At 36.5% G+C, this 27,611-nt stretch overlaps 1 protein-coding gene across 1 annotated transcript in view; it reads right to left on the bottom strand.

The window, feature by feature from the left end:
- Positions 1 to 27,396, bottom strand: part of ZRANB3 (zinc finger RANBP2-type containing 3) — a 52,956-nt gene extending 25,560 nt beyond the window's left edge. Inside the window, exons 1-4 of the mRNA XM_009279877.1 lie at positions 27,328 to 27,396; positions 20,588 to 20,746; positions 4,618 to 4,636; positions 1,679 to 1,857 (exon numbers count right to left, since the gene is read on the bottom strand). Coding sequence (XP_009278152.1) covers positions 1,679 to 1,857; positions 4,618 to 4,636; positions 20,588 to 20,739 — 350 coding nt within the window. The 5' untranslated portion in view covers positions 20,740 to 20,746; positions 27,328 to 27,396. The remainder of the gene's footprint in view (positions 1 to 1,678; positions 1,858 to 4,617; positions 4,637 to 20,587; positions 20,747 to 27,327) is intronic.
- Between the last annotated feature and the right edge of the window lie 215 nt (positions 27,397 to 27,611).

Below are 27,611 nucleotides of genomic sequence, written 5' to 3'. Positions count from 1 at the left end.
CAGAATTCTGTTTGCCATTTACTTTTGCTATAATTTTCCCTTATTTCTCCTTTCTGCATTCAGCACTATAAGCATTAAGTTTGTGTGCATTTTAGCTAAATAGCTTTAAAAAAAAAAGGCTCATTGGATCCTTATTTTAGTTCCCAAATTCCTATGATAAACTTAAATTTTAACTATCAGTAGCAACTACCCCTTGATTAAGCTTTTAAAATGCATTTTCAGTTGGATTTCTCTGGTTACCACAAGGAAGGTTCCAAGCTATTGTCTCATCTGCACATCCTGGCGGTCAAGTCACTTTCTGATACTCCCCAGACAACAGGAAGATCAGTCTCCCTTATCCAGAAGTTTTAAAACAACATCTAGACATTACCATGAAATCAACCATTTACAGTAAAGCAGACTAAAAAATACCCTTGTAATTCAGTGTAATAGGAGAGTTATTCTAATAACACACAAGACTTGTAGTCTCTCTTTGATGAATTCATGCTATTAAGTCTAAAGATAGAAAGCCTAGGTCATGATGACCTTTTCAGTTATTTAGAGAGTACTTACTCTAACTTACAAATTTTCTCAGTGCACTAAATAGAATTTTAACAGTAATTACTTCCTTATTTTATAATGCATACCAGAAGTTTTCCAAAATTGTGTTCAAAATGTTTTACAGAAGCTAATGAATACAAGCTAATTCATCAGAGTTGAGAAATAACTGTATAAGTTCAATTTGAGACACACTGAAGTAATCTAATTTTCAGCAGACAAGCACTTGCTACTTTGCAAAAACCAGACCTCTCAATTTCAAAGGAGATGAGTAACTACCATAATATAATAATACAAAACTGGGAGGAGTGCCTGATACACCAGAGGATCATGCTGCCATCCAGAGGGACCTCGACAGGCTGGAGAAATGGGCTGACATGAAGTCAGCAAGGAGACGTGCACAGTCCTGCACCTGGGGAGGCACAACCCCGTGTACCAATATATGCTGGGAGCCACCCAGCTGGAAAGCAGCTTAGCAGAAAAGGACCTGGGGACCCTGGTGGACACCAAGTTGAACATGAGCCAGCACTGTGCCTTTGCAACAAAGAAAGTGAATGGTATCCTCAGCTGCATTAGACAAAGTATTGCCAGCAGGTTGAGGGAGGTGATCCTTCCCCTGTACTCAGCACTGGTGAGGCCACACCTAGAGTCCTGTGTCCAGTTCTGGGCTCCTCAGTACAAGAGACATATGGATGTACTAGAAAGAGTACAATGAAGGGCCATGAAGATGAGTAAGGGACTGGAGCACCTCTCCTGTGAGGAAAGGCTGACTGGGACTGTTTAACCTAGCGATGAGAAGGCTCAGGGGGGATCTTATTAATGTATATAAATACCTGAAGGGAGGGTGCAAAGAAGGCGGAGCCAGGCTCCTTTGTCATGCCCAGTGACAGGACCAGAGGCAATGGACACAAACAGAAACACAGGAAGTTCCCTCTGAACATCAGAAAACACTTTTTTTTTTTTACTGCAGGGGTGACTAAGCACTGGAATGGGTTGTCCGGAGAGGTTGTGGGGTCTCCCTCCTTGGAGATATTAAAAAACCACCTGGACACAGTCTTGGGCAACTGGCTCTAGGTGGCCCTGCTTGAGCAGACGGGGGTTGAACAAGACTTTCTATAGAAGAATAACAAACTTTACTCACCCAGTATCAGTTTTGTTCTGAATGATGCTAATATCATCTGGAGAGAGTTCTGGAATCCACTTCTCCATCTCATCAACCCAAGGGTATCTCAGAGATGAAGGCACTACAATTAAGAGAGGCCATTCGTTTTTATAGTAATACGAAATGGCGATTGCTTGAATTGTTTTACCTAGCCCCATCTGGGAAAAGAAAAGAAAAAAATTAAAAACAGAAGTCTCTGCTCAGAGAGCATATTCCATTCAGAAAAGCCAAAAATATTTTGCAAAGACAGAACCAGATAAAGGAAACAAAGCCAGAGCACTAGTTACATAGTATCTATTTCATTGTCAATTTGTTACCACAGATCACCTTTTATGAAAGAAGATGCTTATCTTTAAATGGATTAATACATATGTTATATGTAGTTAGCTCATTAAAGCTAAAAGAAGCATTTCCATTCATTTCAGAAGATTTTTCTGCTCAGAGCCTTAGTAGCGTAGACTATAAAGATCAAACTCTAACTTCTTAAGTTACCAAAAACATTTTAAAAAGACTATTCAAAGGAAAGAAAAATATGGGATGTCTTCGTAACATAAAAATAACAACTTTGTCCTAAGTTGCATAGGCAACTGAAGAACAAAGGAAGATTTGTATGAAGAACTCTGCTTTTGACCTAGTAGGTCAACAAAAAGAAACTACTGATGTCATTCACCATAGCTAATAGTTTCTCTTTATTCTGTGACACAGAAGAGGAAGTCCACCTAGTGGAGAATTCAGATTTACAGACAAGGTGAAGGGTAAAGATACAATACATAGATATATATTTAACAAGAAAGTACTTGCTTCATATTGTCGAGGTAGGAGTGCTCCCATCGAATGACTTACGAATATAGATAGCAACAAATGAATATGAGGTCCAGAATTCAGGGTTTTGTTTAAAAAATAAAAACCCCAAGATTTTATCAAAGAACGCAGCTATTTTCTCTACTTGTTCACATGGCAACAGATAGTTCCAGAGTCCTGTTAAGCACTACAGCAGAGACCGGCCTTAAAATATTCTGTTCAGGTTTTCCACAGAGACCAATGGATATTTGAGTTGATTTGCTGCTATCTAAGTACTCATGGTACAGACATAAAGGAACAGCTTACTTATATCCTCAGTACTGAGTTTAAATGGACTGATGTAATAATATCACAAGGAGATTTCCCAGGCATAGAAGAAAACATAATGAATATTTCTACTATTACTAGAAAGAAAAATAATCAGAGAACTACTGTGATACTAAGTTTTCATTAAAAACTGCCAAGTTTTCATTAAAGTTTTCCTGCAAGCCCCCGTGGTGTCACCAGTAGTGCTTGAGCCAGCTGAAAACAAATCCAAATGAAAAAAAAAAAAAAACCCAAACCAAAACCACATTAATTTTTAGTTTGTTGCCACAGTTGTCGCCCTAACTCAGACTGCCCAGCCACTGGTGCACTGGTGATGATCCAGGCAACTGAGTTGAAATGAGCAGGGAATAAAAGGCAGGTCTCTTGGCAGTACCACACCCATAACTGAATCTAGATCCCATTTAGCTGATGACCAGTCTGGATCATAAGAAGGTGAGAGACAAGAAAAGCCATAGAAAATATTATAGTCTTGGTTTTTGATTTAAACACATCTTTCTTGGTCATGGAAATGGATGACATGGAAAACCTGAAATTTTTTGGGGAAAAATGTTGTCAGTCCTCACTCCAAGAAAGAATGGCAACATATTTTTAGAATACCTTTCAAAAAGATACTATTATTATTGTACCTTAATCCTTACATAATGGCATAATCCTGTTATACATACAGTAATTATACGATCTCTAGTTTTCATACATAACTTTTTTGTATACAAGTTCACAATACCGATGTTTTCTTTTACCAACATTTTCTTATTATTTTAGAGATATGTCAACAAGCGCAAGATACACACCACTGCACAATACTTTCTCCAGTGCCAGACCTACTGTCATTATGAAATATACATTATTTACTTCAGAATAAATATATCTTGCAGTACTTTTTATTGCTAACATAATTATACACAGTTTATTTTCTCATTCAAGTAAGGAAATAAACTTTGTTTTAATAAACAAATAGCTACTGCTGATATTTCGATTTTTCCCAAGCTGCCCTTTTCTCCTCCCTGAATGCTTTTGTATTCTCCACAGTTTCCAGAAATTTCACATTCTATGCCAGGATAGTTTATCTCCAGCTGTAATGTGATTTTTATAGTATGAGGAGATGCTTTAATCCCAATAATCCATCTCTCTCTCCTTCTCTCCCTCTCCCCTCCAGTGTTTCAAGAAAATTCAAGTTAAAATTGGGAGACTATATCAATCCCCAAACATTACCTCTTTTTCACTAAGGTTTTATACTGACAACACATCAAGAACATTACACTCTATTACAAAAATGTTTTATCTGTAGGAAGAAATGCTGGACTCAAATTTCCCTAATATGGAATAAAATATAAATTTTAAAATGTATGGAAGTAATGAATTTCACTATTACTACTTGATCAGTGCATTTAAGAAAATTCATCTTTAGAAGGCATATCTGTTCAAAGTCCACCTCTTTGGGCCAGGAATGTCTCCTAATCCATTAAAAATAGCTAGCTATGCAATTATAAAGTGCTAAAAAAAAAAAAATCAACCGAGTTGATATTTAAGATTTAACAATGCAGGAGATTTAACCTACCTAAATACAATTAAAAGTACCTTCTAAGTTTTCTCAAAGATTCTTTTAAGCTTATGTCAGGTTTCATTTTTTTCCCCGCTTAGATATTTTCAGAATATCTGCTGAATATCACAGGAATTAGGCTTCTTTCATTACCAACCTTTCTGCCCACATCTCTCAAACAAAAAAAGTCACATCCACATGAAATACATTAAAACAAGAAAAATGGTGTTAGAGGAACAGGAACACTTACCTCATCAGCTATCATACACCTAAATAAGAAACAAGAAGAGAGGGAGAAAAAAGCAGAAATTAATAGTAAATAGAACAGATAAACCAATACTTACAAATTGTTTACCATAAATTTAAAGTTATGGATTTGGAATCAATGAAAGGAAAAAAGGTAGACTTCATTCCTACAGGTATCAAGTACAAAAAGTAAATTTGGTATGAATTTGAAAGTAAGTATGCCAATTATTCTAAAAACACATTGAATTTGTTAGCATTACTGAAGAATTTGCATCGTAAAATTGAATTGCTGCTTTGGTCTAGTGCTATATGAATTGTGATCTTAAGAGACATTTTCAAGGCAAGAAGTGCATCTTCAAGTTTTTTTGTCTTTCAGAAACAGCAATGTTTTTGCTGCTTCATGATTAAGGATTATTTATATGTCAGACTGATTTTAAAAAGCTGCTTTCCAGAGCTGTCACATTTGTTTTGAAATAGAAACAGACACTCCCTCTCCCCCACCAATTGTACTAGCTAAAGTATTAGAAAATGAACTTGATTTTTTTTTCCCATTTTGGAGTCATTTCGTTAATGCTACTTCATGTAAAGACAATGACAACTCCAAGTCCCCAGTCAAAACTAGTAAATTCTGTTCAGCATATTTACATTTTCTAAACATTAAATGCCATCTTTGATATGAATTTCTTATAAGTATTTTCAGTTTAGTTTATTTCAGTTATTTAGAACATACATTCTTAACTCAAGTAGGGTCTAGGGAACCTAAAATATTTCTAGCCCATGAAAACTTCTCCATCAAATCTTTGAGACTGAATGAAGGACAAAGGAAATTATTTGATGGATGTTTAGTTAAGCCATTAAATGGATGCTGCTGCATCTTTCCGAATGTGTACCCTCAGCTATTTTTCAAACTCAGCTCTCAGCTATTTCACAAACTTTTACCTCCACTACTTTACAAACTTTTCCAAGCTGGAAAAAAAAAACCAAAACCAAACCACAAAACAAAAACCCCCCAAAACCTAACCAACAAGCCTATCCAATTCAAAAGCATTATCTAAAGAATTACAAGAGCTTGCTCTACCTCTAGTAATTAGTAGATAAAATACATATATTAAATTCATACACACTAACAAATTCAGAAGAAGGCATGAGTCTAAGCAAAAACTGTGAAGATAAGAAAGAGGTGAGGAGACAATCTACTCCCTTTAAGTCTTACAGCAAGGTGATGACTTAAAGTGCCCTTTTCTTCTATAGCAACCCTGGACTGCATGAAGATACAGATTTACTATGTATCTTCTGACCAGAATCAATGCTGGGAATCCCAAGGCAAGATCTGAAACAGGCACAAAGTGTGAATTTCTGCAACTTCGTAAGAATTGTCAGAGTTCAATAGCAATACCTGCTTAGGCTGCAGTTAAATAACTGGTAATTAGAAGAATTCTCCAGCTACTAAGTAATCTGGGAAGTTTTTCAAGCATTGTATGATTTTCTGAATTGTCACAAAAAGCAAACTGGAAGAATAACTCCCACCAGTCAGTATCATAGTGCCACACAAAGGGCATGGGCTTAGTCAAACCATTGATTGAGAAATACAGCGGTGAGCGCTGTTGGTTGAACTAAGTGACAGGAATAGACTGACAGCTCTATGCAGTCCATCACTTTGCTTGAGGATTTATAAATGTTTACTGACAGAAAAAAGTGTCAAGTCTCAGAAATGATGAAATATTTCAAGCTCTGGAAGGGAATAAACTTCACAGGCCACTCTGCTTGTTTTCCCCTGACTCAAGTATCCTTCTGCCTTGTGCTTTTCACTTATTATCCCCAGTAGCTTTCAGTCATGGACACAAACTAGTCTTGATGAATTGCTCTGGATGAATTCTTCTTCATAGTCTGTTCCCAGCCACTGCATCTTCTAAGGAAACTGAAACTTATCCTACTCCTATGCCACATACCTAGATGTGCACCCACTGCACCACGTAACTCAAATGCAATGATCCTTCCATGAAAAAAATGGAAAATCTTTCAGGTATGTCATCACAATAATAAGAATTCAAAATATATCTTAAATAACTTAATTTTTTATAAGTAACAAACTATCTACTTGCAATAGCTTTGTAACCACACTCCCCCCCAAGTTGTTAGGGATGGAGGAATGAAAACAAAGGAAGAGAACATAACAAAACAAACCCCCCAAGTCTGCACAGATTTACAGAGGAAAAAAGGCAGGAAGAGAATTATTTTCAGTAGCGGCTCATGATTGTGAGGCCTTAATGCCTGTGATTTGCAGCTGGGCAAAGATACTTATTTGCGGACAACTAATACACAATCCTAATTTTAAAATAATGTCAGTTTTTACTCACTTCAAAGACTGATTTTTTTTTTTTCATTTAATACTCATTGTTAATTGCTTGAACTGAAGTTTACAAAACAAGTCTTTCTTTTTGCAGATTCTTTCAGAGGCTAACTGCTTTCAGTACATTAATCATGTTTTTTAAAAAACAGTTTGAAGCCTGAAATCAATTGGAATGCACAACAACCTAGTGTTGCAGGGTTTTTTAAACTCCTGTCACAAATGCAGAAAGTCAGTAAGACTATAGCAATTAGCTGCAGAGCAGAGGCATCTCAAGAATAAAACAAAGACCTTCTTCAACAATACAATATATTTAATATAAGGATATCAGAGCAAATGTACAAATATAGCAATAACCGAGAGTATATTGCATCCACGTAGCATCTGGTAGTAAGGAAATGTGGTAAAGAAGACAGGAATACAAATGTTCCTCGCCAACTTGTGCTGACAAATACAGTATTTCTCAGCATATCACTTACATTTTAGTAGAATTGCATAAATAATGAAATGTTAATTATACCAGTTCAGACATACAGAAATCAAAATGAGAATACGTAAGATTATATTGCACTGTTCTTTGGCATATGTGAACTAACTATTTGAACCCTCATTCTTTTTTTCAGCATAACAAGCTAAAATGAAGAAATTCAGAGTAATTTACAAATTGCTCTGACAATTAGAAGCTGAATAGCAATTAAAATAAAAAGCCTTAAAAATATGTCAACCACAGGAACAGATTTTTTTCCATAAAACAAGATTTTTTTCATTAGAGTGAACTGTAGCCACTTAAACGCTGATGACTTGAGTATCTGCCGAAGAATAAGAAGTTGTTCTGTTTTTCTTTTTGCACTCATTTTCAGACTGTGCTCATAGAACCTTTGCTGCTACAGAGTATCTTCTGTTTTCACCTTTATTAACTTCCACTTAATATGTCTGAAGTGAAACTTCTTATGTAGCAGTGACAGTTTCTGGCTTTTAAATATTTATAGAAACTCATCATTTTGTTGCTGGTAAATGAATGGAAGTACAAAGTAACTGCCATCATTTTATCCATAACATAACCACTCTTAAAAGATAATCAGGGTAAAGTGATCAACACAGTTTTATCTTCCTTGTTTCTGCAGTACCAATACAAATAGACATTCCACAGAAACACCCATATGCTTAAAAGTTATGTATCTATAGTGATATTTTGCTATTTAGTTTTCATTCTCTTCTCTGACCCAATGATGAAATAGCTTTGTAATAAGTAGTTTGGATTTTCTTCCCATACTTGCAACCCATACATTTTTTTAGTCATTTAAACATTCGACTAGACTCATCACAGATTGATATGAATCAGGTGCACAAAATCATTTGTAAAGCTCCAGTTAGAGTATCTGAATGTGTTAAGTCCTCTGTTATGATACAGTTAGCAACGTGAATCACTGCTTTGAGCCACACTGTTCATACACAAATTCCTGCAGTGCTACTGTTTTAAAATTGCTGATTTATGCCAGTTAATTAACATTATTGACACTTACACTTGATAAAAGTTTTGACGTGACACACAAGATGAGTTTATGATACAGGTAGAAGTTAATAAAATTAATGTAAGTGGAAATTGAGGATATCCAAATTATTTTATGACTTAATGCATTTTAGAGCATTCATCCTCTGTAGCTTTCACAGTTTTAGAATAAGAACCTTAAAGATGCCTGCTTAATGTAGTTACAAAATATGAGAAGTCCAAAATTTTTTCATTAGACTCTAGGGCAATGAAAAATAGCTTAGATTACTGAGAGGGAAATCAAATGTTTCCAGTTTATAACCACAACAATTAGATTTGAAATGTAAAGAACTTCCCCATCATTATAGCCCAGATCACACAGAACTTGTAAGATATCTAATAGTTGCATTAAGCTGTTAAAAAGCAATACTTTACATTTTGCTTTACATAATCTTAAAAATATGCAGCCTCTATTTAAAACAAACTTCAGTATGTTCTATACTATTGCAGTCAGACCAGCTGCCAACATGAACATAAAGGTTCCATGCTGTCAAAGCAGAAGAAACAGATCTTCAGCTACATTGAAGGGACAAATATGTATTTTTGTTTCATGTATTTTGACTGCAAGAAGACAGACTTCTTGTTCTCTGAAGTTCAATTAGTCATTTCCTCTCAACTGGTAGTTACCGAATCTGAGCTTCATCATTCATACCCCATCTGTTCATATGACACCTTAATAATAGCTCTATCCAAGAATATAAATCAGAGCTATGATACGCAGTTTCATATCCTGTTATAAGCTCAGCCCACATGGTCAAAAGTTTCAGAAAAGCAGGGAAAAAAAAAATCATTTTAGATGTCTCAGTTACATTTACTCTCAGCAGCAAAGTCCAACCGTGCAAAAAGCACCACAGTCAACGGCAAATTCTTTCAGATTCTTTCCCATTTCATTTTTAAATGTTTCCCTTCTTCATAGTGAATCCTGTGGCTAGCATTTGAATCTCTGTCCATTTATCAAGGAAATCTGCTATTTTTTCCTAGCAGAAAGCATCAGAATCTCATTGGGATGCATTGCACATGCTGCTACAATCTTCCTACTATGCATAAACCTTTTGCAGTTGTAGGCTTAGCAATGGGCTTTGGACACAGTAGTATCCTTTGTAAATAGAAGGGAGCCACATAGTCTGGTCTCCACTAGGATTTAACAATCCTTTCATTTCGATATGTATTAGCTTTAAAATAAAACTACATTTTCCATTAAAATGCAAACACAAAGAGCAAAACAGGAAGCTTTGTGTGAGAACGTATCCTGGTAAGTGAATATGCATGCAGAGAAGAGAGCAAGAAGTCTACTGTCTTGGTTCACCTCAGGTGCACATAGGTCCAAAATCTTATTGTTGATCCCCACACAAAAGAGAACAAATGCAAGCATCTGAGGTTATACACAAAACCCATCACCATGTTTGAAGCTTTCTTCTAAATATAAAGAATCACATAATTTAAGGGACCAGAACCAGATATTCACAAGTTAGCACGCACTATCAGAACAGTCTTGTAAAGTTATCAAGCACCAAGCAAAGGTGCACTTACAGATTCTTACTACAGCAAACCTTGGAGAAAAACCAGAAGTTAGCAAAAAACAGGTTAAGGAACTAAGGAAGAAAGCCAAAACCTAGCCCTGTGAAAGCTCTGGTCAGGAAAGTTCTGCCTCTGGAAGGTCAGAAAGCACAATTTTTCAAACGTCAAAGAGCACAGAAATAGCTCCTGGTTATGTTGATGTCAAGAAGATTGGAACCAACTTTGCAAAGCAGGAGGAGAAGCAGATTTTTAAAATTTTATGCAGATGAGTTGATTGGAGAAGCAGAAGGAAACTGAGGCTAAGCTCATGCGGCATATGTCATATAGCCACACGAAAATAGTCTACATCAGAAAGAAGTTAATACTGAAAGAGTTTCATAAAATGAGTTTCAGGAAAGGAAAAAATGTTTAAATGAAAACAATTTATATTTCTGTGTCTGGGTTACATTCAGGTCACCCTTTTTGAAGTGTTAGCAATATTAACCAAGCAAACAATACAGTTTAAGTTTCTTATATTAATTATGCTACTTCAGCAAGGTATCTTTACAAAGACAAAGAATCTAATTTTGAACTTCGCTCTTGCAAGAATACCGATTAACAACACACTGGCATATATCTAAGTCTATATAACCGAGAATCCTACTAAGTAATACAGTCCGTGCTAAAGGTTTCTTGTAACTACAGAAATATTTTGCAATAATACCCTCTCTAAACTAGACAGTTCTGCTTCCTTACGTGGAGGATTAAAAGCTAAAGGGGTATAGCAATCCAATATAATTATTGCTTGCTTGTGGGGATAATTTAACTTTTCTATTAATTTTCAACAGCTATTTATCCAGAAAATAACAGTTAGAACCACAGGTAACTTTTTTAGAACAAACTCCTTCACTTTTAAATCCATTTTCCAAGACAAACAGTCAAAGCAGTAGCACTTCATTTCTTAAAACACTGAAAAATTTTGTTACTACTCAAACAAATTAAAGCTGTTTTTGTTAATGCAGTCTTTGGAACATGTTGTACAGAGGAAGCTCACATCTTTCTTTCACTAGTGTGGGTGTCCTGATATTCTTGGGATTCTCACCTACTCATGTGAGTCAGTTTTATATAACGCTACAACATATAATTTACCTCCTACTCACAAGCCAACACTTTAGCACTAACATCTTAACCAAGGGTTATTTAAGGAATCTGAACTTAGTACATTTTTATATAAAACTGCGCAAGCAACCATTACATTTGTGTGTCAGTAATCACAGCACGCAGTCCTAAAACTAGAACAAAGAGAGCTGACTTCCTTGCAAAAATAATCAAGGTTGTTTCACCAAAAATAAAGCCCCAAAAGATTTAAGCTAGATGATACCCTTGCTCTTGAACTACAGTAGGCATTTTAAAAAAAAAACCCTAAGTAATAAAAACCCAACCCTCAATCTAATGTAAGATGCACTAAATTGCCACATCTGCAGTGTTAATGATTCTCTAAAGGAGTGTAGAGGAAGAATGGTTGTGCTGTCTTAAGCTTTTCTCCAACACTCCTCAACATGTAACTGAAAAAAACATCTAATGCTTTATTAAGATTTAAAAGCTATGAGAGCACATTTGCCAACGTATTCTAGCATTTTAGCTTTGACAAAGATGTGTGGAATAACACATATCAAAGTGGTCAAGTTGAAGGTTAAGCTCAGACACTTCAAGAGGTTTTTAGAATGTATTAATTGAACTGTTAACTGATAAAAATTCTAGTCAAGATGACACGATAGTGAAAACCCTTTACCCGTTCAGTCACTGGCTTCAGAGACAAACTGGTTCACCAGCTGACTCAATGCAAGAAAAATTGACTTCGATTAATTGAAACAGTTGGAACACCACCAACTAATTTCAACTACTGACAATCTAGGCTACAAACCTTAATCTCTGTATTAATTGGCATGACTGAAATACCTGTGATCAACAGTAGCTCTTCCTTAGCATGTAGTCTAATGACTTTCAATGAAATTTAGGTACTTCTCATTACTTTTCCAATAAACTCTGCTTTCCCAAATGACCCTCCCCCTGCAGTGATCTGCACTGCAAGAGCTGCAGAAGAACTACTCTCTTCATGTCTTCCTCCTTTAAAAGGTAGTTGAATCAGGCAACAGAGAAAAGAATTACCTAGAAGTGTCTCATCACTAGTCTCTTAATTTTCAATAGTTCCCAGATTCAATGTCTTTTCCCTCCAGTACCCCAAGCTCTCAAAACCAGTGTTTAGTTTTCTCCTACACTTGGTTCCTTCTCCATACCAATACTTCAAAATACTTTTGTATCTTCCAAATACTTCAAAAACAACCATCCATTCAACTTTTGACAGAATATCCCACATCTTTTCTGATGTGTATCTCTGAACTAAGCAATTCTGCTGATCTTTTCTACATTGCTTTATCTCCTCTAACTTGTTCCCCCTTCAACACCGTACAAAGACATCATAAAGCATGTGGATTTAAATTGTTTACCCAGCTACCTTTGGGGTAGTTTTATCTTCTGCCCATGTTCTTCCTCTCCTTCCAACTTCCATTAAGTCAGTCAGAATTTGACTCGTACTTGTTTAAGATCTTACTTTTTCTCACTCGCATTACAGTGGCTTGTCTCACATACTCAAAACTGATCTCTTTCATTCTGCCCTCTCCCTGCTTACAGTTAAACACACCGATTTTCCTTTGTGGATTCTCCCATTGCAAACTTTCATTGCACATAGCTAACACTAAACTCATTTCCCCTCTCTCCATCACTGTAGACAACCTATTACCTACACTTGTAGTCTTTATCTCACTTGGTTCTTCTCTTCCATTCTAACAAATTGTGCCCTGCATTTCTAAAAATCGGTATTTTCTTCTCTATTCCTGCTGCTAAAAGTCCACATTTAAGCCCAGGTAATTTCTCAGATTACTACCATTGCTTTTTTTCTGTTCTTAAGTCTTTTTTTTTTTTTTTTGTAATTGCACACAGTTCCTCTCCTGAATTACATCCTACATCCACTTACTGACAATGAATTTTTTGTTCTATTTGAATTGCATCCCAGTTCCTCCAGCATCACTTCCAAACAAGTCTCCCTGGCCATGAAAGCTCTGCAGAATTTGGCTCAGTCTCTCATTCATACTTCCTGCATCTGAACCTCATTCTGTGAGCTAGCATCTTCATTTAATCGTATCTCTCTCTCTCTCTCCCCCCTGCCCCAGATGTGAAATGTACTCTGAAATGTTACAAACCAACATCTTTAAAAAAGAAACCTTTCTTTAAAAACACAGTACTCACAGAGCTACTCCATATTTAATTGCTGAAATGTATTAAATTAACTGTTTGATCCTCTACATATTCATTAAATAGCCATTCCATTCTTTTTCCCCAAGGATTACTTTTCAGCTTTGTTTTCTAAGACTGGAAACAATTGTTCATCTATTATGATGCAGGGTTTAAGGACTCAGATTTATCACAAAATTATAACAATTTCATATATCTAAAATGAGTTGCTGGATATGTTGGAATAAAAGAACATTTCTTTCATGCTCTAGCAAGAGACTTATGCCTTGTTTCAAACATCTCTTTCAGACTATCTAACCACAATCTACTGAGACTGGAGACAGACATCACGTTAAAAAGTTACAATTATTTTTATTCCCAGTTCTCTCTGATCTGAAGATCTACAAATAATGGAGACACTTGTTGATGGCATTTGATGCTTCAAGTCACCAAGTACAAATTAAAATAAAAATGAAACCTTCATAGAAATTTTCCTAAACATGACTAAAAAAACAGAAAAACCCACAGAAAACCAAATGTGAATGGAATTTCATTTTCTAACATGCAAATTTAACTAATTTAGCATCTATCAAAGTCAGCATGACAAAAACAGAGAATACGTAGATCTCCCAAAAGAGACTATGATTAACTTCATCTTGTCTGTTTTTGAATTTATCTTCATGTTTAATTCTGAACAGTCCATCTTAAGATCAAATTGGTCACAACTTTAATAACAAGAATTCAGATTAACTCCAGTCTCACAACAACAGTGTTACTACAACATCTGAAGTCATTAAAGGATATTCTGTTTGGTACTTATACCAGTTCTACATCCTTATCTGCAGCATATAAGAACAATAGACAGTCCTTATTATATGCTTACAAGGAAATAGTCAGAACGCTCACTAAGATTTTCAGCGACTTATTCAAAACAAAATGGCCCGATATGAATAAAACTTGAAGAAAAATTGTTCTTATAAATGTCCTTCATAAATACTGTCAAAAACAAGATACTGATAATTATCAAATAGCTATAGCTCCACAAAACACGAACTCTCCATGTCAACCATTTCTGTTACATTTCTCTTCCTTTGGAAATTAATGGTTAATGTTTTCACTGCATAAATGAAGTTGTATGCTACTTGCTTAAGTTAAACTAAGATGTTAAGTAAACTAATAGACTGCAGTGTTGTGAGGACTTATAACAGAGATGAAAACAGTAAAGCAAAATTGAACTGAAAATAATGATGCCACATCTCCCAGAAGAGAAATACTGAGAAATAATACTGGGGGACAATCCAACAGTAGCCTGTAAAATATTTTTGTTAAGTGTTCCTTTAAACCATGTAGCTGACTCTGAAAAAAACAGATTATTTTAGACAATTGTAAAAAGCAGTTGGTCTTGTATTTAATCACAACATAGACTTGTAGCAACCTATGACCTTTCAAACAAAGGACAGAAAAATTAGACATAGACAGTTACAGATATGTAAACATGCATCTAGGCTTAGTGCTTCAAAATGGAAATGGAAGAAAAATGTATTTTCTTCTCTGAAATTTTCTCATTCGTAGCTACTATCAAAGATAAGAAACTGAAGAAATACACTGAAAAAGCAAATCAATCAGTAATCATGGATCAAAAAATAGTAAAGACAAAAGCAAAGTAAAACAAAAGCTCTGGTAACTTGAAAAGGAACACAAGACAGAAAGCAACAGTGGCATTATATAGAAGGAGAAAGAAAGAATAATAGACAATATAAAAACCAGAACCAAACTCAGTAAAAATGACAAAAATAAGAGTGAAAGGGAAAAATAGTTAAACAAAAGCGTAAGACAAAAGGACCTACTGTTCTAGCGCAAACTAAAATGTGCATGGAAGCAAACGTAGACTGAACATATTTTCTCTTATTATATCAGCTTCCAAAAGCTAGAAACATAACTCCCTCAGACACTCAACTCAAATGGAAATGATACCTTTCATACTATCCAATGGTTAATACAGAAGAATTCACCTGATTCAGGCTATCTAGTTCAGAGTCTAGACAAAGAAAGCTTAACCTCTTCCTCAAGGTCTAAAAAATTCTATTAAAAGACACATTTCCACCCCCCCACCCCTGCCCAACACACTGAACCTGCAGGCTATAGGGTGGTTTTTTTATGTTCAGGAAGGCTGAATGGGATACAAAAAAGCAGATTCAGAATAAGGATTTCTGAGAACTTGAGAATTTTGAATTTCAAGGGGAAAAAATGTTGTCTACTGTGATGCACAGATATCTAGACTCAATTTCTGTGCATTCTCATCACTCCTTCCTACTACCATCCTAGAAGGTTAAAGAAATTTGTGTAGAAATTTGCTCAAGAATTTAAATACAACTTATATCAGAAATTCCTGGCCCCACAAAGGACTATACCGTGCCCGGGCATTCTAAACATTTCTATTTGCTTCCTGCCCAAGAGCTATCATTTCTATGATTCAACTACTAAAACCTCAGCAGACTGTATATACTCTACCTTTCCAGTGAGGAAATGGAGCTAGAATCTTTTAGCTGTGTTCATAAGCTTTGAGGAAATTTTGATCTGAGCCTCTGTTTTTCTGGTCTACTTTGAGGAGGGGGCGGAATTAATTTCTGTGAGGACTGATAAAGTCTTTGAACTAAAAATCTGTTTTAATTAACAAAGAATTAACTATGCATTTCTCCTGTGTAGCTTGCTAGAGATCAGAGACGCAGTCAGTGGAAAAAAATGTACTACTTTGAAGTGCAGCCAACTGCTTCATCATAATAGGGGACACTTGCACTCCATTCTCTAATGAGCGCACTATCATAATGATTCTCTGTAGCCTACTATCCAAAACAACATTAAATGCTATACAACTTTTTCTTACTCTAGAAAATGACTGCCTAACAAAACAAATACTCTTTCATTAAAACTGATAGCTCTTAATGCCAGATATGAACTCTGCACATCATGTTACTGCCATCCATTGTCATTTACCGCTTTTTTTTTTTACTGTATCTACACTCAAGAAACAACATTAAGCCAGCATGTATGGGAAACTAAAAATCACATGCTCCAGAACATGTAAGTATAAGTTAATGTATTCCCCCTAAAACTTATAAAGGTGCCATTAAAAAGCAAAAAATATCTATAAATCAACACTGGAGTAAAATACAGATCCTGGTAAATGCATCAATAAGCATTTCAATATTTAGATAAATTGATTTTTTTTTTTTTTTTTTTTTTTTTTGCCAGAAAGTAGAAGTTACAGAGTTAATGCACTTGAACCTTACATAAGAAAGTGAGAAGAAAACACAGCAGGAAACTAGATTACCCCAGTAAAACAGTTTAAGCATACAATTATAATGGAAAAGCTTATTTCATGAGTGGTAAATATCTCCAAGTCTTCTTTCACATCCATAAGCAAGACAGCTTAAACAAATTGTTCTGCCAACATTTCTAGAAAAAAAGATACCTGTGTGTCTGAAGGCATCTTTTTCAGATACCGTCAACAAGGCAAGCAATGCTAAATAATGATGTTTGCAAATCACACGCTGACAGTTTTTATTATAAAACTTAATAAAACATTTAGTGATATGGTTTGTACGTTACCCAGTAGCAAGAGAGCTAACTTTCAAACAATAGCATGCCTCTGACTTTTACAGTATATTCAGGTGAGCAAATTGTAATACAAGACAGATGTCGCACACTTCTATAAAGAGAGGATATAAAACAAGAATACATGGTAGAAAGAGATTGTGAGTTTTCAAGTACTATGTTAGCGAACAGTAACAGTAAAAATAATTAATATCCTAAGAGAGATGGGGGCTCAAAAGAAATTGAATACAATCCTTATCATACAATCAAGCCATTTGCCCATATATCTCTGCATCTTGGATATTTTCCCCAAACTTCTACCACTTTTTCCAGAGTATTGTGCTTCAACATTGCCACCTCATCTTCACTAACACCTGACCATTGGCTGGTGACTTCTCAGTATTCTTTAGGCCTTCATTCTCAACTCTGCCTCCTCCTGCATACTTCATAGATTTTACATGGAAAAATAAAATAGGCCTGAAAATTACACTCTGTTGCTCAGAACAACTAAACCAAATAAGCAAGATGACATCTTTACTTTAAGGTTTCCAGTTTATGTCCCTTCACTTACGATTAGGTTACCCTGAGCTCTTAGGAAACGGGGATTTGTCCACATCTGCCCACACTATGACTAATAACCAGCAAAGAGCAGAGAGAATTGCTCACCTCCACCTCCCAACAGCGTACATACAACTGACTCTAACAACCCTAAATTTTTCTTAAGCCCATTGCTAAGAGTTTGTGTTCCTGGAAGGGACAAGTTTGTTGCTTTCTATTTAAGAGAGTTTAAAGCACATATAAATAAATACATATTAATGCTGTTTTTAAAAGTAACTTACACTTTTCCTGAAAGAAAAGCATAACAATAAAATAGTTTAAGGACAGAATTTGTGTGCACCCATCTTTTCTGCACATTAATGTTTGAGGTTATAAATAAAGACCAAACATTGTTTCCATCCCTAGGTATCTATTCCCAAGTGCACTTCTGTAGAATAATCTCTAGTAAGGAATAAGCAGCCATGCAGTTATTTACCTTTAAGGCATGTCTGTGAGCTAAAAAGTATCTTAGCATATATTGAACTATATACACTGTCTTGTTGACTCTAGAATTATTATTTCCTGGAAGAGTGTTAGGCAGTCTCTGTTAGTCTAGACGATGCCTTTAGAGCATCTACTGAAAAAGCCTTTGATTCATTTACTAATGAATCAAAAGCACAAATCACAACCGCATATTTATTTTATGCTCTGGGAAAAGACAAGGGAATTAATAGCTTAATCCCAGCCCCTTCCATGCAGGAAATAAAAGTTTGTTCTAATAATAAGTCCCTTTTCACACTGGGTGCTTGTCTAACCTAAGATAATATTAATTGAATCTCTTCGGCCAATAATAAAGCACTTTCTCTACACCAGTTTCCTGCCACTACAGCAAAGCACGGATTAAGTGATGACTGCAATGGGAGTGCATAGCCTGAGGGAGAGAAGAAAGAAGAGCTGAGATGCACATACTGCTTACTCCAAGTCCTATGTTTATATATTTTTAAAACTAGAAAGACACTTCTATGGAAAAGTACCAGACCCTGCTAAAATATACTACTGGGAATACTGAAAGAAGGCTTCAATCATTACAGAGTACACAAAAGGGAAAGACTTGGGTGAGCCAAGGGCTGACAAACTAATAAGAAAATTCAGCTACAAGCAGCAGAGGCTCTCGTTCTCTGTTTTGGGACAGAAAGAAAATTAGATCTGCCTGAGCAAGGGACAGATTTAAAAAAATACCCCTCAGGAAAGTCTGACTTAATAAATTTTACTTTATATAGAGGCTGGCTGAGAGCATGCACACAATTCCTCAATTTGACCCACCTAACATATAGAATTTGCTATGCCAAGGAATGAGATTTCTTGCAATCATGATGAAAATACTTTCATAAGCATGCCACAGTAAAACCATCAGTGGTTTAACAAACCAGACCAACAGTCTCTTGTTAATGAAGGGTTTCAAGAAAAGAAAACAACATAAATCCCATAATCCTAATGAAAATAGTATCATTCCCTCCTTGACAGAATCATTAGCCTAGGTATTCCAAACCTTTTTAGATACTTCTTGCGGGCAATTGTTACTTCTCAAAGACAGACAGAAATATCTGATTAAAATTTATCTAGTCCTACAGTTAAGCTGTTTCCTGAGGAACCTCTATATTATATAATAGGCTGCAAAAGATTATGCTACTTTCAAATACATCCACTAGCCTACACTAATTAACTTTAAAGAAACTATACACATTTAATGTCTTCTGTTATTTCATTATTTGTATATACAAATGCACCTCAATTGCATACTATATAAACCTCACTTCCCCTTATTAGAATCAGATCAACTGAGATATGGCAGCCAAGGGCTTTGGATTTATTAAATTCAACTCTAATGTAGACTTTGCTGTCTATTCTATCAAAGTCTTAGCGATCCATTAAAACTGTATACATTCATTCTCACAGTCACACTGTGCAGCAGGAAAGTGCGTAATATGACCAGTGGTCACAGAGAAGTTAATGCCAATACAGCATAAAGCTTTTTAAATCTCAGGCTTGCACGTTAATGGCTGGGCTCATCTTTCTACTCTGCTACCTAGTCTCACAGCGTAAAATAGATGGCTTGCTTCATTCCCTGAAGACAGCAATGTTATAATTGCCGAAGGTTTTTGGCCAAATGAGTAGAATTAAAGTGAAAATCTTCAGAGGAAATTTTAATTGTTCGAAAGTTTCATATAATTGCAAGAACTGATGATAAACATTTCCTTTTTCCTGCAAACATTTCTTTTCTCCTGCAAAAAATCACAAATGTTAGCAAGCAACCCCCTTGGTCCCTAAGCCTCTTGTTCTGAGCAAGATGATGAAGTGATCAGAAACTAACTTCACCCTTCTTTAAAACCTAAACTAATAATTTCATTTTTGCCAGACCTCTAAAATGTCATTACTTTCCAAAAGAACAACATACAGTAGTTTCACAGCTTTAGGTTGCAATTGCCTAAATTTTCTAAAATTTATAAACGTGGAAATAGCATTTCCCTTCCCTCTTCTTTGCCCCTGTAACTCAGTAACAGGCTCTTACTCAGCAAAATATTTCCAGCCTCTGTTGCATAAACTATTTTTCTGATTTATCAGGTACTTAATTGTTGAATGCCTGCTCTATCAGTTGCTGCACTTGCTAACTGAGCACTCTGCAAGGCTTCTTCTGCTCTGCTGTGGCAGCTCAGTGCGTTCCAGAACACCCTGATTACATGCCAGAATTGTACCAAGTTTAAAATAGAATACCACACAGATGCATCAAGATCTGTTAGTCATTCTCTTAACAGCTCTACCACACCATTAAGAACTAAAGAAACAAATGTGAATTAACTTATTTTAAGAATTCTCTATTAACATGACAAAAAGGCCCTACTGATATCAACTTCCTTTTACACGAGGAGATCTTTGATACTACAGTCCTCTTTCGCATAACGCATTATTAAACATTTCTTCATCCTCTGGGGAAAAAAACAAAACAACCCCTCCTTTTAAACCACGTTATCTTATAGTTTACGAAAAATTTCTGTAAACTAACTCACCTAAGAGTTGCTGGTATTGCATAGTCTTTGTAAAAATTAATTTACACTTACCTAAAATAATTATTTTTAGCATATGATACAATAAGGATTTTACCTGCCGCTTCTCTGAAGTGCAAATATGATGCCTTTCTCCTGAAAAGGAAGCAGTTTCTTTCTCAGTCTTTCAGGTAGAAAGGACAGCTTAGCATCAACATTTTCTGAGTAAGAAGCTTCAAATGTAGGTGTTTCCTGGAATGTACTAGCCATGTTGAACCTAAGGGAAATAAAACCAAAAAAAGATGTCTTACTTAAAAGGCAGGTCTGCAATACGTTACAGAATAAAGCTTCATGCAACAATAATATTCACTCCATCTTCAAATATTCAATATCTACACAACTCTTCTCAAGTCTTGAGAATTCTCCTTAGAAAGCATAAAATAATGCAGATGATGGAGGAAGAGCCTACCACCTCAGTATCAACAGAATATTCTAACTATTCCAGTTTGAAGAGGTCAACATGTATCACTTCCTCAATGCTATGAAATGGTTATTTAAGAAAGTTCCCTATTCATAGATGACAGTTACTGGCCACTCAAACAGACCTAACTTGTAGACATTGAAATATAACTCTTTTAGTATACATTTTTCAGAAAAGTTACAGAAAAAAAGGTTATTTAACCTCCTGATGGTGGAACTAACAGTCCTCTAAAATTTTTAATCCTAAGAATCAAATCAGGAAAAAAGGGCAAAATATGCCCAGTCTGGGGGAAGGGGGCGGGGGATGAAGCAAGGAACTTTACTCCCCTCAGAAGGATACAATCTTAAACCACAGAATTAATCAATGAAAATTCTCATACTGTGCTTCAGACTGAAAAAGTGGATTCTTCATTCATTTTTGTCCAAGGGGACAGAGTCAGAGAAGAAATACTAGCTTTTGTTCTCTTATAACTTCAATAGACTTTAAACAAACAAACGGTTAAAAAGTTCAGTAGCAGTGCGCTAACTAAACATGAGGAAAGCAAAAAATCGTTACATCAAAGCATTACCTAATTATTTTGGATTCATGGCCTGTGTGAGGAGCAGGATTACCTTAACGATCATAGGAACAAAGAATATCAGCCAAAATATGCTTCCTGTATTGCTAACAGTAGCTATTGTACCACCAGGTTTGATAGCAAAATTCTGAACACGTTGCACTCAGATTTTTTTGATACTGACATATTTCTGAAGCAACTCGGAAGAAGTCAGATATGCTTTGGCGGGATGAACCATTATATTCACAAGAAGAAACGCACTGAGCTACATGGTCATTCACTTCAAGGATCTGCAGGACTAAGTAACCTGGTTTTTTACACTGACTGGTTGCGAAGTAAGATAGACCTGGGGACAATGCAAATGGTTAAAGTAATCAACATCTTAAAGCATGATCATGCAAAACAGAGTTTGCGACAGTTTCCTCCTATTGTCATGGAGTACAGGTGAGGAGATAAAACAAACAGATCGATTCAGATGAAACTATATGCCACAGTGAAAGAACAGCACCTCTGTATTCCTAAAGAATTCCACTTACGAAATTTTAGCTACAAAACTTGAGGCACACTCTTCCAGCTGAAGTTACATTCTCTTCAGTGAAAAGAATCTAGCTGTAACTGCACTACATCTACCTATCTATATATAGCCCAGGTTGAAAGAGCCTGGGCTTTTGTTCGAGCGCAACTATACAAACATCTTCTAACCTGCCACCTTCCACGGGCCTACATTAGACTAAAACTGAGAAATCCTTCCATCGGGATAGAGGGGTTGGTTCCTACTGGAAGCTTTCCAAGACCGTCGGAAGTCCCTGGCCCCCGAGAGCCCCTCTCCATGGTGCTTACCCCGGTGGCGGCGCGGACGCGGCGGGACGCGGCGCACAGAGCCCCTGGCCGTGGTGCTGTAGGATGGGGAGCGGAGATGCGGGAGTGGGATTCCCTGACCCCCCTGCCGTGTCCCTCTCACATTGCCGAGTCAGCCGGGTCCTGTCTTGTTTGACAGCTAATACGGTCTTAAAATCAGGGAGATCCAAAGAAAAAGGGTAAGACTAGAGAGCACTGCAGAAATAAGGTATCGGGAATTTGCCAGTCGGGAGAAAAAAAAAAAAACCAAACCACCAAACCCCAAAAAACTGGTGCTGTCAGTACTATTGACAAAAATGTCTGTAACTGGACAAAAAAACCCAACCCCAAACTAAATTAAAAAATGTCCACCCCCTCCCAAAAAAGAAAAAAAAAAGAAAAAAGGACCTGATTGTTCTGGAAATCCACTGAACTGTTGTAGAACCCTAGAAAAATGAGAATTTTGGAGTTTCCTGTCACCGGCATCACCAGTCAGACTAATGACATCCAGACAGACAGAAAATGAGTGAGTGCTTTTTTTGGTTATATGATGAATTATAGGCATACCTATCAAGATACACATCACAGACATTCAGAGAACTGGAAAGAAAATGCTGCAGGCGAGCCTATGGTCAAGTTCCACGAGATTGTCATTGTGAAAGTATTAAACAGGGTAACATTGGAGAACTTCTGTGCATACCTTCTTGGGCATCTATTACCACTTCTGCAATGAAGTGGTGTGTAACCACAACCGTTTTGACATACCATTCTGCTGGACAATGAGGGGGGAAAAAAGTGAATTTAAATTTAAAATATTGAGCAACACTCAAAGTTGTGGCATAAGGGTTGTATTTACCGTTGCTACAGATTTTGTTCTATTTTCTATTAAATTACTTAGCTGCTATAGAATCTATTTTAAGTAGCATATTCTTGAAGAGTTATCCTTTGTCCCACATATAAAGCCCTAGAAATATTATTCCACATGTATGAAAACAACAGTCCTAACTGGAATCATAGATATGTGTGTGCGTGTGTATACACACACTTAAGGACATAGTATAAACATAGTCTCAACCCTGGTCTCAAAAACTCAAGGGTCTGAACACCTGATGTTACTCACTGGATGAGTGCAAGTGATTCACACAGCAGTAAGAACTCCACAGCTGGAGAGAGGCTGCTGTTGTGCTTCCAATAGCACGGTCAAGGTACAGAAAGCCCAGTTCTCAAGTAAGTCTGGTACCATCAGCAGAAAGACAGGATCTTTTCTCCCTAGATTCATAGCAGGTCATGCACTCAAGGTGCTAACCTAACAAGAGATAAGCCCAGTGCTGCTAAACCTCCTCCCGATACAGACTTCTGACTAAAGACCTTCTAGAACATAATCTGTCCAAAGATAAAGAGGGATACCTTCTGAATGTCAATGAAAAAGCCAGAGAAAGGAAATCTGGATTTCTTTTGCAAACCAGACATTCTGTGTCATCTAAGTATGATTACACTATTGACTATGGCTTCCCCCCCCCCCCTTTTTATAAATGGAATCTCTCTCATATCTTTAAAAAACCAATATTCTTGTACCTTGGGCCTCTGGAACATTCAACAGCAGATAAAAGTACTATGATCAGTATCAAGGCTCTTTGATGCATGTCCATCACTGAATTTTGCTTAACAGAAGAAGGAAAGCCTCTGGCTTGCCCTGTATACCCAAGAGACATTTCACAGAAAAGAAGTCATAAAGCTCTGGTAAATACCCACTTCATCTCTCAGTTGAGCAAACAGAAATGTTTCAGCTTTAACTGTTGGGAAAGCAATCATAATCACTTCAATAGTTCTATCACAATGTTTTCCACAGAGTATTTTTTTTTCCTTTAAAAGTCGATTAAGGTACTTCAAGACTGCTGGCAAAAAAACAAACAATAAACATTTCTGTAGAGCCAACCTTAAACAAGTATGCTGCACGATCGGTGGACCCAACAAACCTGTTCAACACTCAGTTCTGTGACTCACCCCTAAAGAAAATTTCTGACTCATTTTCTGTGATGATTTTCTATTCTATAAAAGCAGAGAAAATTATATACTTCTGATCAGCTTGCTACATAGCTTGTTGTGAGTGACAATATGAGAATGAAATGTTAACATAATTAACTTTCTGTTGAACTAGATTATGACAAGATTCTTTCACTGAAACATTGAATAAAAACCGTGCAGTTTCAGAAGCATAAATCTGAATTAGAGGAGGCACATCTGATTCATCAGTACATAGCAATACTACCATAAAAAATGTTTCTGCATCAGTCACTAATAAGGTTAAAACTGACTTGGCAGATCTATCTTAAAAAACAGCAACACAGAAAGCACTAACCACCAGATATGTACAAGTTTTTGTTTATTTTTTTCTCTAGGTGAATAATTAAAGAAATGAATTGTGAATAATTATAGAATAGGTGAATAATTAAAAAAGTCCACATGCTGTGAACAATGACTATTATAAAAACATATACAATGACTAGCGTGAGCACAAGACAAGACAGCAATATGAATTGTGCATTATGAAACCTTTCACACATTGCTCCTTGGAAAGGCAAAGTAGCATGCGCAATCACATTACCCCAATATTCTCCTAATTATCAACTTTATGCTCCAGTCCTTTGCATTTACCTTATCTACACTATTATTTTAACTTGGACCACAAGCTTTCAAAGATGGACTTTGCCATCTGCTGTGCATATATAACCTACCACTCTCACGGTTGATTACTATGGAGTTCATGGCAAGTAAAAAAATAGCTCGGATAAAATATTTGATGCTCGAGATATGATTGCCTGAGAACACGCACTTCAGAATGAAGTTTTAAGAACTTAGATAACTAAAATGCACTTCTTTTTTTTAAAGCAACACTTACATAGTTCTTCCCCAAACCTTTTAAGTTTCCTTCAGTTATTGTAAATGTGCACTCCTTAATGATCATACAAAGAATCATACCCTGAAGATTCAAAGATCTCTGTCACAATTTCTGAATAAAACAGCAGTGATAAAAATCCATATTCAGTCTCTATTCATACCTTCAGCATTATTTTATTATATCCAAAGCTATAGAAGGCACTATGAAAGCTATATTGACCCTATGAAAGATTTATTTTGGTTGCGTAGAAAATGAGAACAATGATGAAACAAGACAGAGAAAGAAATTAATTCCACCAAATTGCCTTTTATTGATTTGCTAAAGTAATAATTATACGGAGAATTGATGCCTTACTTGTGTACAATGACTTCAGCGGTGGTGGTCATTTATATTTTGTTTTGAAACAGATCAATTATGTACACCACTGTAGTAATGTCAACAAACAAAAATGGCCTTTTTAAAAAAAAATTTAATCAGTGTAGCATAAGACCAGTTTGTGTCTGTTGTTCTACCCATTGCAGACTCAGAAGCTCTCAGAAGAGAGAGAAAGATTAGTGCGTGTTTTCTCCAACTACAATTTTTCATTTGTTTCTGTGTCCTTAATATGTTGTAATATGCATCCCATCAACGTTCCCACATCTCTAGATCACAAGCTCTGGAACTTCAGTTTTCTCAGACAAAATAGACCTAAAAGGATTAGTGTGGAGACCTAACTTTTCACTCAGACAGTTCATTCAGCTACAGAAGCTTTATGAGTAAAAAAATAAAAAGAAAAACGATACGGTATTTTCTCAAGTGTTCTAAAGGAAATCAAGGATGAAATAGCTGAATTACTAAACCCAATAACTTTTCATCTAAAATTCCTTTAGTATATCAGGACTAGCTAGTGGTAAACGATCCCAACTTTTAAGAGCAGGAATGGGGAAGACTCATGGAACTACAACATGATTCATTTATAGGGCACAAAAATCAGTAAAAATTATGAAGTGCAGAACTTGTGAACACCAGGATAAATGCGTCTATTTGGTGGGAGTCAACATGTCTTTTGCAAGGGTGAGTCTTATCTTTCAAGTCTACCGAAGTTGTTTTGAAGGAGATCCACAAGAGTGTACCTATAAACTGGTTGATGCAGTCCGGTTTCCACTATTTTTCAAAATTAATTAAATTAACACAGAGTAAGTTTTATAAACATATTTGTACAGTAACTGTAATTTCCAGGAAAACTTTCGAGAAAGTTCCTCAAACTTTTAAGAAAACTGAGCTGTCATGTGAAAAAATTGCTGAAACTTTTTTTTTTAAATACAAGATAGTAGACTGTTCATACACGAGAGAAACAACATCAGCGATATTTCAAAGGAATCTGCTCCAACTTCTATTACGTCCAATGAATTCATAAATGATCTGGAAAAGTAAGTAACCACTGAGGGATAAGGGCAGTGTAAATACTAAAAATAAAATAAAATGAAGTTTTGCAATAGCTGTTTGTCAACAGAAGCTGATATCATAATATAAACCCCCTATTTATTTTTACAGGCCACTAAGTATAGCCTTTGAATGCAGCGCAGTAGCAGATGCCTAAAACAAATGAGTATTTCCATCAAGCGTTTGCTTCATAAATTTCCTCCTAATGGTCCTAACTGCTCCATGACTGTATGTTCAATAAAACTTAATAGGGAATTTAAGGCTCTAAGAAAATCATGGGGCCTTGGCCAATTGATTCATCAACGATTTTTCCACCAGTGGAATAATAAAGACTCAAAAAACTACCCAAGCCATTAGAACACAGCATTTTAAAAAACATTACAAGAAAAAGCAATCAGACAGAACAACGGACATCACAAAGCTCTGTAGCACGCAACAGGTTTTCCACAGGAATGTGTACTGGGCTTGAGGAAAACAGACACCTTAATACCTGCCTAGGGGCAATTTTTTTTTTTTTTACTTACGCAATTCCCTGTACACAGCAGCATCCTGCAACAGCAGAACTACCTGAGCACACGCTGCGATAACCCAGCAGCAGCCAGGGCGAACAGCACTAGCGAGACCTTCTGGCACAAACACGGGCTGAGAAAGAACAAGAGTCACCTGGAAGCTCGTCCCTTTGCAACGAACGAGTCGCACTCAGGGCACCCCCCGACGCTGCTCACTACGCAGCCCCTCAGCGCGTTACGTCCCGCTGCTTCGCGGGGCCAGGCCGCGCTCCCGGCCCGACCTCCACCCGTGAGACGGGGCCGGGGCCCGGGCCCAGGCCGCCCCCCGCCTCCTCCCAGACCGCTGCGCGTCGCACTACAGCGCAACCGCAGGGAACAGGCTGGAAACGGCCCCTCCCGCTCCCTGCTACCCCGAGGGGCCGCTCACGGGCGCGGGCC

This window comes from Aptenodytes forsteri, unplaced genomic scaffold (assembly GCF_000699145.1).
Source record: "Aptenodytes forsteri isolate BGI_AS27 unplaced genomic scaffold, ASM69914v1 Scaffold11, whole genome shotgun sequence".
In the NCBI taxonomy this organism is placed as follows: Eukaryota; Metazoa; Chordata; class Aves; order Sphenisciformes; family Spheniscidae; genus Aptenodytes; species Aptenodytes forsteri.
Note: the sequence above shows the minus strand (reverse complement) of the source record. Positions and strands in the feature narration are given on the sequence as shown.